Raw genomic sequence first — 12805 nt, forward strand, 5'->3', positions numbered from 1 at the left:
CTTTTAGTAAAAAATCTTTAATGAAACAAATGCAAAACTTGTACTCTGAAAACTGCAAAACATTGTTGAAATAAATTAAAGATCTAAGTAAATAGAAAAACATCCATGTTCTCCCAACAGGAAATTTAATATTGCCAAAAAAGGCAAAACTCCCTAAATCAATCTACAGTTTTAATGCATTTCCTATTAGAATCCTAGCTTCTACAATTCTTTGTACAAACTAACCAGATAAATTTTAAATTTTATGAAATTGAAAGGGACCCAGAATAGTTAGAACAAATCTGGGGGAAAAAAAACTTTAAGTAGCAGAACTCCAATTCCAGATTTCAAATCTTACCACAAATCTATAATAATCAGTGCAATGTGGTACTGGCATAAGGACTGGCATACAGATCAATGGAGTATAATTTAGAGTCCAGAAATAAACCCCTGTGCTTATGGTCAACTGAACTCTGAGCAGGGTTCCAAGATGATTCATTATGAAAATATCATTTTAATAAATGGTGCTGTCACAACTAGATAGCTACACACAAAAGAATGAAGTTGAACTCTTACATCATATATAAAAACAATATTAAAATGGATCAAAGAACTAAAAATAAATGCTAAAATATATACATTTATAAGAAAACCAAAGGAGTAATTATTCATGACAGTTTTGGCAGTGGATTCTTAAATATGACACCAAAGCACAGTCAATGAAAGAAAAAAATATATAATTGTACACTATCAAAATTAAAAATTTTATCTTTTAAAGGACACATATCAAGAAAGTAAAGGACACAGAATAGGAAACACTTTTCAAATCACATATCTAATAAGAAATTTTATCTATAATAAATAAAGAACTCTTATGATTTAACAACAAAAAGAAACAACCCAACTAACTATATGTGGGCAAATAATTTTAATACACATTTATCTAAAAAAGATATAAAAATGGCCCCAAAACATGTAAAAAGTTACTCAATATCCTTAGTCTTTAGGGAAATGCAAATCAAAACCACAATGAGATACCATTTTATACCCACTAGAATGGCCATAATCAAAAACAGAGAAAATGTCAACCAAGCATTGGTGAGGTTGTGGAGAAACTGGAACCTTCATACATTACTGATGGGACTATAAAATGGTATAGCTAGTGTGAAAAAGAGTTTGGCAGTTCCTTATTAAGTTATATACAGAATTACTATACCATTCAGAAATTTCATCCCTGAGTAGAATAATCAAAGCCAAGAGAAACCCAAAAGAATTGAAACAGGTACACACAAAAAAATTATTGTACATAAATGTTCACAGTAGTACTATTTACAATAGCCAAGGTAGAAACCACCCAAATATCCATCAACTAATGAATAGATAAAAAAATGAGAATGTTAGAATATACACAATCCACTAGATTGTTATTTGGCCATAATAAGAAATGAAGTACTGATACATGCTACAACATGGGAAACTTTGAAAACGTTATGCTAAGTTAAAGAAGCCAGACACAAAAGACCACAAATTATGTGATTCCATATATATGAAATGTCCAGCACACACAAGTCCGGAGAGGCGTAAACTAAGAAAGTGATTGCTAATAGCTAAAGGTAGCAGCAGGTGAAAATGAAAAGGTACAGGGTTTCTAAGTTGGCAAAAATGTTCTAACAAATGATGCCATGATGGTTGCACATATCTTTGAAAGTATAAAAATTACTGTTTATTGAGTAATTGAAATACAGTACTGTATAAGTTTAAGGTATACAGCATACTAACTTGACATACACAGATTGTGAAATAATTACCACCATAAGTTTAGTTGATATCAATCACCTTATATAGTTAAAAAATTGTTTTCTCCCTTGTGATGGGAACTTTTAGAATCTACACTCCTATTGATTGTATAACTGAAAATTTATACCTTTTAACCACCTTCATCCAATTCTCCCACCCTTAACCCCTGTCTTGATAATCACAAATCAGTACTCATTCTTCTGAGTTTGGCTATATTTTTAGATCCCACATATAAGTGAGATCACACAGTATTTGTCTCTCTCTTACTTAGTCAACTTATCATAATGTTGTCAAGGTCCATTCATGTTGCAAATGGCAGCACTATAGCTGAATAGTACTCTATTGTGTGTGTTTACATATGGTATTTTTAATACATTTATCTCTTGATGGACACTGGGTTGTAAAAATGATAGAACTGCACATTTTAAATGGATGAATTATGTAGCATGTTAATTATATCTCAATAAATTTTTTAAAAAATGAAAGGAAGGGATGCTGGTAGGGTGGGAGAGGAGAGAAGAGAAGGAGGGGGGTGTGGAAGGAAGGGACATAAGGAGGGAGAGAGAAAGAGAAACATAGTAGCCCGCATACTTATTGAGAGACGCAGTGGATCAAATGAATTAAATTTTAGGAGTCTCTTGATATGTTCCACAAAAGGATCTCGTGGGTTGTTGAGGGAATCGATGTTCACTCCAAATGATGTGCTAGTAATCACATCCATGCTGTAGGCCCCAAAGATGCTGAGCAGAGAAACAAAGACATGGAAAATTAAAATCAGCAAATCTTTACTAGCCTTATTCAACACGTACAACAAGGAGGGAATGTAAATTCATATACTCAGGAAAGACAGGTAAAGAGCCACACAACTGTCAAAACCATCAACTGGATCATCTGAAAAATCTATGCTCCTGACACAATCATGAGGTACTTATCAGGTGTGAGTGATGCAGCTGGTCCTGTGCTGGGGTTGTGGGGATACCAAGGCAACTTAGACCCACCTGTGAGCACAGGGAGATTAGTCAGAGGGATGGAGACCCATAATCAGACAAACTACAATAGTATGTTTTGAGTCTGGACAACAGCAGTTGTCCTGTGTTTGAGTAGAACAAAGGGTAGATAATGAGCTCTTCCTAGTGGAAGCAAAAAAAGTGACAGCGATCTAGGTCTTGCCCCATTGTGGTATGTATATTCAAAGCTGATTCCTCTTCAGCACATTACAGAAGAGCAGCACCCTGGTCTGAGTTGCCAGAAATGTCATCCCTGCTTCTCTACACTCTTGCTAAAGCTCTAGAAAGACTCACTCTCCTGAACTCCAGTGATCTGAGGTTGCCCCGAGGGCAGATTCATTTCTTTTTTTTTTTTAATGAATAATTTGTTTGATTTTTTCCTACAAGTTTTATTTCTTTTTAGTAAGAGGGGAAGGAAGGGGGAACTAAAGGAACACATCAATGTGTGGTTGCCTGTTACACACCCCCTACTGGGGACCCATCCTGCGACCCAGGCATGTGCCCTGACTGGGAATCAAATCAGTGACACTTTGGCATGTAGGCTATCACTCAATCCACTGAGCCACATCAGCCAGGGCTCATTTATGTGAAATATAAGAACTAAGAATGATCCTGGTTTTAAAAGTCATAATAATAAGTCACTTCAAAATCAATTTGGGGAAATCCCATAGGTAAGTGATCATATGTCCCCAGGTTTCCCAGACCAGTCTCAATTTACATCTGTTGTTCCTGCATAATTTTTTTAAAAGCCTTACTTTAGACAATAAATAATATGGCCACCCTACCCCATAGTCTGTACAGGACCTTCTCTCTTTTAGATTAAAGAAAGAAGTGGTGGTAAAATTTAATGTTTAGTATTTTGCTGGTGTCCTCACCAAACTCATTAAGGGGTTTAAGTTGTTCCAATTTCCACATTGTAACTTCCCTGCCCCACCCACTGCCCACCAATAGGCACCAGTATCTTCCCCTGGTACTACTATTTCACACTCTCTACACTGGACCCTTTGGTATAATCACATTTCTTCTTTCTGAACCATGTATCTTTGTCTTCCAGAATATCCACGGTGACAATCAAGCAGACACACTAATCCTGGTTCACATACACAAGAGAAGGCATTTCCCTCCTGGCTGACCTGCCTTTATGGGTGAGCCACATCTTCTTGGGTAGCCCACTGTAGTTCTAACACCACACACCTACTTCTATTTGGTCATAGAGTAACTCAGCAGTGGGAATTTTGGCTCTGTGGAAGGCAGCTGGAGGGTCTTGGGGAAGAGCTCAGAATCCTAGCATCTGGGCTCCTACTCACTCTTTCAAGTTGATGGGTTTGCCTTTCTCTGCTTCCTTCCTCAGATTCCTCACCAACACATCTCCATACTGGCCAATGATAGGGAACATCTAGACACAAAAAATAACACTACTTGTAGTTAAACGTGAAGACCCAAGTCCTAGAAGGACCTGGCTTTCACAAGCATGGAGCAGTAAGAAATATTTTATAATGAATTTTATTAATGTCATTTCTAGGACATAAAGATAAAAGACCTTTTTTTTAGGAAGCTCAAATTCAGTAGGTTACCCTTAGAAAGAAATTATCTTATTTTCTACTTGTCTCCAGACACATTCTTTAAGTTTCAAATTAAATGTCCTCTTATACACTTACCTCCTTGAGCTTTCCACTAGTGAAGGTTGGAGACAGCAATGTTCTTATTCTCTTCCAGTTTTCATTCTGAGCCACAGTGATGGCACTTTTCATAAAACCCACTGGACCAAGAGTCTAGAATTGAAAGCAAAAGACATTTTGTCTTATATAAGTTTTGGAGGTCTTAACAATTGTTAAGTGGGCATCACTTACTCAACAAATATTTAGTGACTGTCTACTTAGTAACAAGCCCAATGCTAGATACTCAGAATACTTATCCCAAATGTCTAGGATCTCATCAAGGTGCAGGAGATATCCAGTCACTTGATGTGATATCCAGCATTTATATTCCAATCTCTTTTTCAAGGCAAATCGCCCATGTGGTAGGGAAACTGCTCTTGCAGAGGAATAGATAGGAGTTAAGACCTATTATTGGGTTGGCCAGAAAGTTCACATGTGTTTTTTCTGTAAAATAAGACACATTTATCATTTTCACCAATAACTTTATCGATTTGGGTATTTTCACTATGTTGGCTATCTCCTGTGTGGTATAATATTGACTGTTCTCAATTAATGTCTCGATTTGGTCACTATCAACTTCAACTGGTCTACCTGACCACGAAGCATTGTCTGTTTAGTAAGAAATCTCCAGCATGAAAGTCTGCAAACCACTTTTGACACATTCGATCTGTTGTGGCACCTTCTCCATACACTGCACAAATCTTTTGCCTGTGTTTGAGTTGCATTTTTACTTTTCTTCAAATAATAAAGCATAATATGCCAAAAAGTGTTGCATCTTTTCTTCCATCCTCAATATTAAAATGGCTACACAAAAATTCCCCAATTTTGATAAGTTTTTTTGAAAATGCATGCTGATATGACAGCTGTCACAATACAATCTAACAAAATTGTTTTGAATCAAGTTAAAGACAACCAAACACTACCAGAGCCACCTAATGGGGAAAACCTAATGAACTTTTTGGCCAACCCGATACATTCTCCAGAGCTGTGCGGGATAAAAAGGAATTCTTGACAGATAGCCAAGGAGCCCTGTCAAACTCAATCAGTTCTATCTTTACTTATATCTACAGCATGAACAGCTTGAAAAGGGGATAACTAATATGGTGACTTCTTATAAAATAGAAGAACATACTTAAAAGATAAGGAATCGTTTTCTATTCTGGAAAAACATATGATACAATACATGGAAATCCTCTTCCCTTATATTTTCCCACCAGAGACAGAAGAAAAAAGAAAGAGGTAATTCTATTTCTCAGTTTGGGACCGGACTATCAAGCCAACCTGCTTGACACTTTTCTTTTGTTTTTCTAACACTGTATTTTTTTAAATGGACATCTCAAATACACATTTATGATTTTTTTAAAAACCCTGGCCAACTAGAAAAGAAGGGAAACTCCCTCAACTTGATAAAAGCCATCTACAAAACCTCTGTGTAATATCATAATGAGAAAAGCCTGGAGTAACATCACTTTGTGAAGTAGAAGCCTCCTGCCTTCAATGCCCAACCTCCCCCTCAAAAAAAAAAAACCCCAAACAATTAGACAGCTATTTATACACACAAAAATAGATCTGGAAGAGCTCAGGAGTTTACTCTAGAAAATCAGCAACAGAATGGAGGAAAAAAAAACATTAGAATAACTATACAAAATGAACAGGAAGTATAGTTTATTTTGCCTGCATCAGCTAGCTCATCTCTCAGGCCCACACCACTCAGTGACAGGAGGGAACTCCAAAGCCTGGAAGACTTCCCCTTGCTGAGAAAAGAACAATAGGGTGAGTGACAATTTTCCCCACTCATTCAGGGCCTTGAACAAATGACCTGCTATGGATTCACTATACCCACTATATAGGTATAAGTGAGAAGTCTAGACACAATTAAGAACTAAGAAGAGCAGGAACTACAAGTATCAGTCATATGGCATGAGTGACCATGATTTTTTTGTCCTGCTGTGCAGAAGACCCCAAAAGCCTTTGCTGCTGAGGAAACCAATAGCCAGCACAGCCACTGTGAACATCCTGCCGATTTTACTGCTGATAGCCCCACATTTACAAATTCTAAGAGTCTGAGTGTGCCCAACCACACTCCACCCTCCAGGTTGCTGCCAAGGGCATCACTGATGTCCTGAGTCTCAGGATATGTGCCAGGAGCCAGCCCTGGCCTCTGTGACTGGCCATGTGCATAATACCAGACCAGTCCCCTGAAGATTTTCAGGTGCCTAGAGTCAGTTCTGATTGCTATTAGTGGACTACACTGCCTCATATGCCTACAGCTAACCACTATAGCCACATACCTGCACACTTTTAACCTCAATTCCATTTACCAGCCCCCACAGCTGTGCACGTGCTTGTAGGTAACTGCTATAGCTACATCAGTATACACTGATAGCCTGAACACTCTAAGCTACTATTGTGCCCACAGTTGGCCCTAGCCCATTCCACTAGAACTAGATCTCACCATTGGACAGGTAGGCTGGCAATTAGCCCCAAGAATTTACATACTGCCAAATTTGGCCATCACTGCTGCCTGCCCCAGTCCATCAACACTAGACCTGTTGATTCTGTTGAAGACCCCAACAACCCTTGCAGCCACCACAGACCATACACAACTCTTGCTGTCAAGGATCATATTGTGAACCACAGCTATATGTCCAAAAATGCCCCCAGACCTGGAGCCCCCATACACCCCTATGAGGCATCCTGTACCACTAAATGAGGGTCACAGCATGCTCCAGTGTACTCCAAGCCACAAGTAAAGATCTTTCCTTACTCAAGTTACTTTATAAAATCTGTAAGAGGACTTTATAAGTTCTGCAGCAGGACACAAAAAATCATGGCCAATCATGCTACATGGCTCATACTGGTGGTTCCTGCTCGTCTTTGTTCTTAATCGTCTCTAGACTTCTCATCTATGCCCATATAGTGGGTATAGTGAAACCACAGCAGGTCATTTATTCAATGTCCTGAATGAGTGGGGAAAATTGTCACTCACCCTATTGTTCTTTTCTCAGCAAGGGGAAGACTCCTGGGCTGGGGATTTCTCTCTTGGCACCACTGAAAAACTATAGTAATCACAAAGAATCAGGGAAACAACATCACCAAAGGAACGTAATAAACTTCTTAGCAATAAATCTTCCCACAATGGAGATCACAAATTGCCCTAGCAAAGTATTCAAAGTACTTGTTCTCAAAGCTCAGAGAGCTAAAGAAAACATATAAAAAATTTAACAAGATCATCTAGTGTCATATTCCCTGACTCTTCATGACCCCTGTAGTCTCACAGTGCTGTCTGTGTATTGCCATTAATTTTACCTCAACAAATTTAATTTTTGAAAAATTTAACAAAATCAGAAAAAAACCAAAAAGTTCAACAAAGAGATATAAAGCATAAAAATAATAAAATTTGAAGCTGAAGAGTACAATGACTGAACTCAAAAATTGCAATGTAGAGCCCTAGATGGTGTAGCTCAGTGGATTGAGTGCAGGCTGCAAACCAAAGGGTCTCCAGTTCGATTCCCAGTCAGGGCACATGCCTGGGTTGCGACCAGGTCCCTAGTGGGGGCAACAGGACACGCAACCACACATTGATGTTTCTCTCTCTTTTTCTCCCTCCTTCCCCTCTCTCTAAAAATAAATTTAAAAAATCTTTTTTTTTAAATTGCAATGTAGAGCTACATGATCAGACCAAATCAAGCAGAAGAAGTAAATTTAATGACAGATCACTTAAAATTATCCAGATACACTCTACACCTACGTGTGGTGGATAAATGTCAGGAGGGACATCTTAGCTGTGAGGGTCTCCCCTGAGGAGCAAGTGGTCTCAGCCCTACCCCAGTACCTCCAGCCCAGGGATCCAGTATCAGGAAGAGAAGTCTCCATAATATCTAGATGTAAAAACCAACAGGGACTGAGGCTGAGGGAGATGGAGGGCTTCTAGAGTCCCAGGCAGTTCCTCTGAAAGGGCTCAGAGGAACATGGACTCACTCCCTCTGAGTTCCAGCACAGAGACAACAGCTTGAAAGGCACCAGAGGCATATGGGGAGGAACTGAATTGCTCAGCATCAGGATGAGAGCTGGAAGGGGCAGCTTTCTTCCAAATAGCAGTGCTGACAGAGTTCATTGTTCCTTTGATGAGCTGTTCCCCCACAGAGTCTGCAGATGGGTGCCATATCTGAGACTCCATCTATCTGATTCACAATGTTAGCCCGTTCCTGGTGATTTCCTGATGCCCTTCCCCACCCAAATTTGGGCACACTCAAGCTGTTTCCCGAGGCTTTTTTATATGAATGGACTGTCTTGGCTAACATTTCAGATTTTTTTCTATAATCTCTCAAATAAGAAGCATCTCGACTCAGCAAACCTTGTATCACTTGCTTAGTGGCTGCAGGCCAAGCACTAGCAACAGTCGGCCTTGGTTCACAGCTTGGCCTCTCCTGGACACCTCCAAGCCCAGCACAAGTGGCAGCCATCTGCACATCACTTTGTAGCTCATGTCAGGTAGCCCCGGGGTAGAACACAGACAGTGGTTAACCATGGCCTGTACTTAACAAGATGCCCCAGAGCAAAAACACCCAGTGAACAGCTAAAGACCACACTGAAGCATCACCACCCAACTACCTCCACAAGAAACATACTCAAGAGGCAGACTCAGCAGGCAACAGAGTCCTGCTAAAGTCCTGCTCTGTGGGGTAAGCCCCAGCACAACGGATCCTCCACAGTGGTCAGAGGTGAGTGGTCAGTGGTTGTAGCCATTCCTTGTAGGTAATCAGCATGGGTGGGTAAATACCCTCCAACCATGTGCCAACAACAATCAATACTTAACTACAATAGGAGGGTGTATACAGCCCACAAAGGGGGCACATCTGGAATGCCCAATCTGGTGAATAGAAAAACAGTACCTACAGAACACCTACTGCATTAGACCACTCTACCAAGCCCAGGAGACATAGCAGCTCTACCTAATACATAGAAACAAACACAGGGAGGCTACCGAAATGAAGAGCCAGAGAAACATGCCCCAAATAAAAGAACAGAACAAAACTCCAGAAAAAGAACTAAACAAAATGGAGACAAGCAATCTACTAGAGACCAAGTTTGAAACACCAATTATAAAGATGCTCAATGAACGTAGCAGGAACTTCAACAGCATAAAAAAAGATCAGTCAGAAGAAATGAAGGGTAACAATCCAAGATGGAGGAGGAGTAAGGGAAAGCTACACTAACCTTCTCCAGAACCACTCTGGAATTAAAACTAAATTGTACAGAAATCATCTGGAATAACCAACTGAGCACAAGCTAGACAGAAGTCTTATAATGAAGGTCAGAAAGAAGAAACCACTTCACCACAGCAAGACTGGTAGGGAATGTGGAGGTGGTGGAAGAGGGCTGGCTAGGCTCCCACAGGTGGCAGCTGAAGTTCTGGAGGGACATTTCAGTGGCCAGGGGTTCCCCCTGAGAAGTGTGAGGTGTAAACCCTAAGCTGGGCTCCCCAGCCTATAGCAACAGAGCTGGAAAGGAACTCAGATAACATCCAGTTGTGAAAAGCAGCAGGGTTTCTGTCTGCCAAGAAGAGACAGCTGGAGAAAAAGAGAGCCTCTTAAAGTGCCAACACACAAAATTTCATTTGCAGACATTTACCCTGGGCTCTGGAAGAGGGAGGGCAGAGTGGACTAGAAACTCTTGAGGAGAGTCTTGGGCCAGTGGCTCTGGGGAGAGAACACAAAGAACAGCTACCAGGACCCCTATGCTGAGTCATTCCCCACACTGTAGAAGCCATCCTTCTCAGGCAGAGCACTCCTCTTCAAGTAAAGATCTTTCCTCTTCAAGTGGCATCACTTCAGGGAAAGCAATAGCCTCACTGAGGAATTACTCTGCCCCACCCTGAGATGCTTAAGTCCAGCTGCAGATTACAGCTTGATTATATCAATAACTAATAAGTTTAACAGCTGATTAGTTTAGCAGCTAAGGCAAAAAATACAAAGCAGCAGCCAAAATAGGAAGACAACAACAAAAAAGACCCCAAATGAAAGAACAAGAGAATCCTATAGAAGAACTAGATGAAATGGAAGCAAGCAATTTATCAGATAGAGAGTTTAGAGCATGATAAACTCTCTATCAACAGCATGATAAAATACATAGAAACAATAAAAAAGAACCAGTCAAAAATAAAGAATGCATATCTGAAATAAATAATACACTAGAAGGGGGAAAGCGTTTTCAGGAACAACCATAAAGGACACATGGACAAAACCAAGGCAGGGTGGGATCACAGAAAAGAGGTGGGGATGGCTTGGGTTGAGGGTAGTGTTTGGGGGTAAAATGCAGACAACTGTACTTGAACAACAATAAAATTAAAAAATAAAATAAAAAGATGGAGAAGAGAATCTTTGATTATCATATTTTTCTGTGTATAATGTGCACCCATGCTTTTGGCTCAAACTTCCAGGAAAAAAATCTTATACTTTGATTTTTTAATTTAATTTTTAATTTACATTTAGATACTTGTTTTTCTGTATTATAAAGGAATCTTAGCATTTATTTTTTAGCATATTATGGTACAAAATTTTTATGTAACAAATAACTACATAAAATTATTTGTTACATAATAACAAAAATCATTACAAAATAACTACATAAAACACAAGAACAGATACAATGTACAAGAAATTTTATTTATTTGTACCACCCATGTATAATATGCATCCTTATTTTTCCCTCGAAAATTTGAGCAAAAAAGTGCACATTATACATAGCAAAATATGTTATATTCTTTTCTTATGATAAAAATCATTACTTTAGATAAAGTGCAATGGTTTTCAAGTTTGGTTCTCAACTGGAGTATGTAAGGAGTGACAGATTCTGCTTTGTTAGGTGTGAAGTAGAACCTAGAACTTTATCAAATAATTATGAGTGAACCCAAGAGGATTCTAATCACCTCAATGATCAAGAACAATGCAGGTGTGGAAAACTCACTAGATTTAAAGTCAGGAGGCTTGATTGTATGGTACTTATCTTTGCCTGGCTTATTCACTTAGCATAATGCTCTCCAGTTCCACCATGCTCTTGCATACTTAAACAACAATTTTTAGAAAAGCAAAATAAATAAATAAATTGCATTCTGGAAAGATTATGAGACATTACCTTCCCACTTCCAACTTATGAGCTTGTCTACTATAGCACACTGATCACAAAATTGAGAATTTTTATTAAAAATAATTGTATACTGAATATTAAAAAAATAAAGTCAAGAAAAAATAACACACTAGAAGGTATAAACAGCAGGTAAGATGAAGCAGAGGGTCATCTGAGGATCACTATTTCGAAAGACAAGATAGAAAAAACACCCAAGCACAGCAGCAAAAAAATAAATAAATAAATTTAAAAAATGATTCCTCGACTTCTGGCCAAGACGGAGGCATAGGTAGACACACTGTGCCTCCTCACACAGCCAAAATAAAGACAATAATAATTTAGAAACAAAATAACAACCAGAACTGGCAGAAAATTGAACTGTATGGAAATCAGACAACCAAGGAGATAAAATAGACACATTCATCTAGACTGGTAGGTGGAGCAGAGTCAGGCAGCTGGACAGAGAGAGGTCAAGGCACAAAAAGCAGTCAGGCGCAAAAGGCACCTCGGGTGCGCAAGACAGCAGCAGGCAGACCCTAGCTGCACAGGCAGTGGCTGGCAGAACCCAGGAGCAGGGTGACAACTGGCAGACCCAGCAAGGTGGCAATTGGGAAGGGAGGCACTGTGCGCAGGGTGGCTGACCAGGCGGTCCCACATTTGCACACAGATAAACCAAGCAAAAATGGGGAGCGAGACAGACCCTGCAACCCAGGGTCCCAGCATAGGGAAATAAAGCCTCAAAACACCAATTGAAAACACCTCTGGGGGTTGAGGTGCTGGGAGAAACTCCCAGCCTCACAGGAGAGTTTGTTGGACAGACCAACAGGGGTCCTAGAACATACACAAACACACCCACATGGGAATCAGCACCAGAAGGGCCCAATTTGCTTGGGGAAAGTGAAAGAAGTGACTGAAATCTGGCAGAGAGCAGAGCAAGCAGCACTGTTCCCTCTTGAACCCCTCCCCCAAACACAGTGTCACAACCCAACAACTGGGTTACCCCACCTAGGTGAATACCTAAGCACCCCTCACTACATAACAGGTGTGTCAAGACAAAAAAAAATGGCCCAAACAAAAGAACAGATCATGGCTCCAGAAAAAAACACAACTAAGCAACAAAAACATACCCAACCTATCAAATGCACAGTTCAAAGCACTGGTGATCAGGATGCTCAAAGAATTGGTTGAATTTGGTCACAAATTAAATGAAAAAAATGAAGGCTACAATAAGTGAAA

General features: G+C 39.6%; 1 protein-coding gene across 1 annotated transcript in view; it reads right to left on the reverse strand.

The window, feature by feature from the left end:
* LOC119056719 (cytochrome P450 3A12-like) overlaps positions 1-12805 on the reverse strand; it is a gene marked incomplete at its 3' end in the record, with an annotated part of 44776 nt that overhangs the window by 14599 nt on the left and 17372 nt on the right. The window contains exons 5-7 of the mRNA XM_053662445.1: positions 4442-4555; positions 4091-4179; positions 2368-2516 (exon numbers count right to left, since the gene is read on the reverse strand). Of these exons, the coding sequence (XP_053518420.1) occupies positions 2368-2516; positions 4091-4179; positions 4442-4555 (352 nt within the window). The remainder of the gene's footprint in view (positions 1-2367; positions 2517-4090; positions 4180-4441; positions 4556-12805) is intronic.

The sequence above is a fragment of the Artibeus jamaicensis genome, unplaced genomic scaffold (genome assembly GCF_021234435.1).
Source record: "Artibeus jamaicensis isolate MK-2021 breed Jamaican fruit bat unplaced genomic scaffold, CSHL_Jam_final contig_2486, whole genome shotgun sequence".
Lineage (NCBI taxonomy): Eukaryota > Metazoa > Chordata > Mammalia > Chiroptera > Phyllostomidae > Artibeus > Artibeus jamaicensis.